At 33.9% G+C, this 5,981-nt stretch overlaps 1 protein-coding gene across 3 annotated transcripts in view; it reads right to left on the minus strand.

Moving 5' to 3' along the window:
- Nucleotides 1-1,941, minus strand: part of LOC135225683 (T-cell leukemia homeobox protein 3-like) — a 128,071-nt gene extending 126,130 nt beyond the window's left edge. For all 3 annotated transcript variants that reach the window (XM_064265042.1, XM_064265050.1, XM_064265033.1), the window contains exon 1: nucleotides 878-1,941. In XM_064265042.1, coding sequence (XP_064121112.1) covers nucleotides 878-1,697 — 820 coding nt within the window. In that variant the 5' untranslated portion in view covers nucleotides 1,698-1,941. The remainder of the gene's footprint in view (nucleotides 1-877) is intronic.
- Between the last annotated feature and the right edge of the window lie 4,040 nt (nucleotides 1,942-5,981).

Raw genomic sequence — 5,981 nt, forward strand, 5'->3', positions numbered from 1 at the left:
AATATATATACACACACACACACACATATATATATATATATTCATATATATATATATATATATATATATATATATATATATATATATATATATATAATATATATATAATATATATAAATAATATTATAGCCAACATTATTATAAGTAAAAACACCTATGCATATTTACAAAACACTAAGATAGATCATAACATAAATTACCAATGCATATAAAGAGACACGTAGTCTATGTAACATATCCGATAATGAAAATTTATCTTAACGTAAAAGACCAATAATTTTCAAATGGCAAAAGACCCATAACTTATAGCTATGGCTGAGAAGAAAATAGGCCCCTTTTTTTTCTTTATTTTATAGTTTCAAGGTTGTGGAAGATGCAAATTATTGCCTTTTGTGGAAGACGTAAATTATTGTCTTTCTTTTGGGGGGGAGGAAATAATGAAAACGAGGAGATATGTTTCTTAATTTGTTAATTATGGACGCAGTTAGCCTTAAGTACAGGAAATGGTCAAAGTAAGAATCTTACAACCTGAATTCTATTTATCAAGGTTTCTGTTGATTTGTTATTAGTTTTAATGGGACAAAGAATCCGAAATATATTTACTGTACAACAGAAAAAAATAGGTAAATTTGGCGAGATATATAGCGGGTTTTGAATGAAACCCTACATGTACTAATCATTTGAATTTTGCAGGAATAAATGGGAAACTGGTACATTGACCAAATGCGTTTAAAAGATTTTTTTTATATATATATAAAATGACAATAATATTGGACATGTACTTAATAGTTTTATGAGACAATTGTGATATGCTTATCATTAAATGGCCTCCATGAGTGAACACTCAGGTGCGCACAGTCAATTAAAAGAACATTACCTGTCATGGGCGCCAGTGTAGACAGGTGATGTGCCATAGCCGCGGTTCTCTCCAAGGGCGTGAGTCCTGCCAGCCATGGCAGAGGGGCGCCTCCTAGATGGGGCAACATGGATCCCATATTGGCCGCAGGAGCCGCCCCTCCCATGGAAGGTCTGTGTGCTGGGACCCTGATGACCCCCCCGGGGCCCGTCATAGCCCCTAAGGACCCTTGGCTGCCCAGACCAGCTGCCACGGCGGCCGCAGCGGCGCCCATGGGTGGCACGAGAGAAAAGTGCGGGAGGAGGCCGCCCGCAGCGCCCATGAAGGGCATGTGAGTGTAGGTGAAGGGCTGGAAGGGGCCCCGCGCGTCGCCATCGTCGTCGTCGCCTTCTGCCTCGCTGCCGGCACAACTCAGGCGCTCGCGCTCCTCGGCCTCGCGCTCCAACCTGTCACTCCTCTCGCTGCTGTCTCTGTCTCTCTCGCACCGTTCACTGTCTCGGTCACTGTGCCTACTACTATGGTGCTCGAGATCACCGCCGAAACCACCCTCGCACTCGCGGTCAGATTCACTTCCCTCCTCCAGGAGGCGGTGGCGGAAGGCGGCCGCGCGGCCCGACGACTCCAGCAGCGAAGAGATGCTGAAGGACAAGCGGCCGTGCTGTCCCTTGGGGCTGCGGGCGTCCCCGGGAAGGCGGCCGTGCAGGGCCTCGTCCCTACTCAGGTTTAGCGGCGAGCTGCTACGGGCGCGGCCTCCTGGAGATCCCGGCGCGGGAGAAGTTTCGCGACTCGACGCACCGTCGACGGTGATGTCCTCGTGGTCTTCTGCTGACATGGCGGTCATCGTGGTTCACAGGCGACGGAACGAACGTTTTGTTTATCTTTTCCCTCCTCTCCCTCTCTCGCTCTCTCTCTCTCTCTAGCTCTTTCTCGGCCTATAGCACACTGTACCACACAACACACACCTCCGTCTAATCTGTATTCTCCATTACCAATGTCCTCTTAGGCTCCCAACCTGCTCCCATCTTGGCATGCAGGCGCGCTTACGAGACCATTAAAATCACAACCGACATAACAAGATTTAGCCTCACTACAAGCCAAACTCAAACACGGAGTGCATCAAATCCATCTTTCAGGAGCCATTTTCCTTCACTCAACGATGATTGGCCGAGCCACAGGCCCCGCCCTTCGCTCCCATTGGTCGGCCGCCCGTGGTCTCCGCCCACCATCGAGCGTGTTCATATTGGTAAGCGAATTATGGGCTACTGAACTATAATTAGAGTAAATTACATCAAGATATTAATTCAGTTCATTCCATGCTGAGAAAATATTAGGAGTGAGCGTAATTTAATGAAAATGGTCGACTACTTGTACCAAACGCAAAGGAAAGAGACGCGATCATTCTGAAATTCATTCGAATTAGGCTGGCAACTGCAAATGAAAAACCTCCCCAACTCCTGTAACACTGTGCCATAATTACCTGTTATTTGAGGACTTACTACAATCCCAATGTGAATATTAAGCAGATATTATCGAAACATATTGGAGCGTACCCTACTAATGAAACCTGTCCAGGACAAACCGTTCTCTCTCTCTCTCTCTCTCTCTCCTCTCTCTCTCTCTCTCTCTCCTAACAGAAGATTGCCCAGATCAGCGATCTAATTTCTTATAATTGCCTCAAAAACTCTAGGGCTCAACTTTCTGAATATTAGGACCACATAAATCAAGGCCTTGAGTGCTAGCACACACACACACACACACACACAAAAGCAATCATATTCTAAATTTATGTCATTTTTCCTCATATCATTTGAAAGTGGCATTTAATCTTAATACGAACGGCTGTTCAAAGGTTGCTTTAAGAGGCATAGAATAAAAATATTCGCTTTTCGCTTCGTCTTTGAATCGATATATTTCGCGAAAATGTCATTACTGGATCTTGAATAAGATAACATTTTACGAGATACTATACCTCTACAATATTTATGGATCGATTAACGCTTCTAAATTATTTTTTATTAGTGTTATAGGAGCTGATAGCTTTTCAGTATATAGTATATATAATTTATATATGTATATCTATATCTTTATATGCATATAAATACTATATATATAAATATATATTATATACATATATGTGTATATTATATATATATATATATATATATATATATATATATATATATATATATATATTATATATATATATCCCATATTCACAATACCTTATGAAAACTGGTACAGGTGCTTAATAACAGAACAAAACAAAAAATAAAACCATTCAGCTGAATGGGAAATGAAATCTGAAGGTCAGGTTGTAATAGATTTTCGTTAGATTAGAGGAAATTACTTGATACAATAGAAATGAATAGAATGACGAAAAGAAATAAATAAAATAATGAAGGTTTTGGAGTGGTTATTACATGAAAATTATTAAACCTATTTACCTATGAAATAACATTTGCAACTTAGTATTGTGTGTTTGTCTGTATGCATGTAATGAGAGAACAGTGAGTATGAAAGAAATGTTACTTATTGTTCTGGTCAAAAAGATGTATGAATTGGGTTCATATATTGTCTACATGTTTTCATTTGTTTTCCACATGGGCCTTATCTAAAAAAATTTCATTTAACGAACATGAATGTAATGTAAAACTAATATATATATATATATATATATATATATATATATATATATATATATATATATATATATATAGTATTAGACAGTAATAAATGTTTGGATAAAACGTTTTGAGAACTGATGTTTCTTTTTACTTTACGCTTATTGGTCTCTTCAAAGTTTAAGTGTATATGGTTAGAAAATAAACTCATAATACTTATCGCAATTTTAAAGATAAAACAGGCTTAGTCGTTTACAGATGTTTTTCCTTGTCTTTATTTGATAATTATTATTATTATTATTATTATTATTATTATTATTATTATTATTATTATTATTATTATTATTATTATTATTATTATTATTATAGGCCATGCCAAAAAAATTCCTTAAACGAAAATAAATGTAAAAAAAAAAATTGACCTAAAAGGAGTTAATTATAAATAATACAACCATGTCTTTGATAGGCCATATAATAATACCTAATAATAATAACAATGATAATGATAATAATCCACAATTATATATCTTTATAAAGTTTATTGTTTTTTCTTTTTCAAATACAATTTACTTATATGACTATGGATTTTTAGCACACAACAGTTTTTCGTGGCATTATTATTATTATTATTATTATTATTATTATTATTATTATTATTATTATTATTATTATTATTATTATTATTATTATTATTATGGAAAAGTAAATCCGCAATATTATGATTGACAAGAAGGACCGTGCAGGTCATCGAAAGCTTCCTGCTTTGTATTTTAAGTTACCAAATCAAAAAGATATACTATTGTGGATTTACTTTTCTATTTTATTGACTCGTGATTATGAGTTTTGTTTGGATTATTATTATTATTATTATTATTATTATTATTATTATTATTATTATTATTATTATTATTATTATTATTATTATTATTATTATTATTATTTCGGTAGTAGTAGGCCCCTTTCAAACAAGTAGCAGTGAAGGTTATATAGCTGTATCAGCTGCAACCTTCCATGCTACATATTATTATTATTATTATTATTATTATTATTATTATTATTATTATTATATATTATTATTATTATTATTATTATTATTATTATTATTATTATTATTATTATTATTATTATTATTATAATCCTGTACTGAACCACTAATATAGTATCAGTAAACTCTAACCTTTGAATAATGATAAGCCATTATAATGACGAAGACTCACCCATGCGAACGTATAGCTACAGCACAGCACATACAAGGCTGCACGATTAAATTGCACGCAGGAATGTCTGCTTGTTCTTTACGGGACATCTGTTACGCTTTCAAACACAAGCGAGTCATTCCCCCCCACCCCCAGCCCCACCCCCATATGAAGTTTTTCTTGGTATGAATAAGAAAGCTGTTTATGCAGCCTCTTAACTCCCAGGAGATCAGAAAGAATTATTCGGTGTGAATGATTTTAAAATAAAAAAATTATTTGTTATACAAAAATAATTTAATCAGAAACAGATTTTATTTCTTACGAATACGAGACCGATAATTTATTTTTTATGAAAGTCGATTTTATGAAGATTCTTTTTTCTTCTTTATGAAATTCGGTTCTTTGAAGAATTATTTTTATAAACAATTAAATCAATAATAAAAAAGATTTGAGATTTAATTCTCTGATCAGGATTAACGATAATTTAACCTTCAGGGAGTATCTTTGTAAACGCGATAAACATTTGAGTAAACTGATTGAAAGGTTAAATTCTGTAATCAGGATCAATTGCATTTTAACCTGATTTAAACATGATTCTGAATAATATAATATTTTTTGAAGATGGTGAGTTTGCTTCAAAACTTGGATAAGAATAAAACGACTAATGATTTATTGTCATTAAATATTCAGGGAAGTATAATTCAAGTTTATAAATGGCTAGGTATGTATTTTAGATAAAGTAATTTTTCCACGTAATCTTTTTCCTGAAACATAGAAAACAAATCGTTACCAACCGGTGGTGTACAAATTGACAAATTAAACAAGATTTCATATATTGTTATTTTATGCACGAACAAAATAAGCTCCCTTTTCATAATATACGTCAAGCATTAATATCTGGCAAAATTATTTTATTATTTTGTTTATTTATATACTTTGTTTATTAATATTATTATTTCGATATTCATCGGTGATTAAAAGCAGGATAAAAGGTAACTCATACATGGCTGAAAAGTGTGTAACAATGATATTGAAAAAAATCTGCTGATATCTCTTACATACCAAAACATTGACGTTTATTGATTTTTTTATTATATCTACGTATGGGATCAGTCATTCATTTAACTGTAAAATTACATCGAAGGATATAATTAAAGTATTCATAAAAATACAATACATGTTTACAAAAACATTTTTATCCCTTAAGTATTGCACTTACATGGGTGAGAAGGTTAAAAAAAAATTCAGTCATCTGTTGCTGGGTTTTCTCGGGTGAATCATAAGTGCCTGTATGATTTTTTTAAAGAT

The sequence above is a fragment of the Macrobrachium nipponense genome, chromosome 20, assembly GCF_015104395.2.
Source record: "Macrobrachium nipponense isolate FS-2020 chromosome 20, ASM1510439v2, whole genome shotgun sequence".
Taxonomy (NCBI): Eukaryota; Metazoa; Arthropoda; class Malacostraca; order Decapoda; family Palaemonidae; genus Macrobrachium; species Macrobrachium nipponense.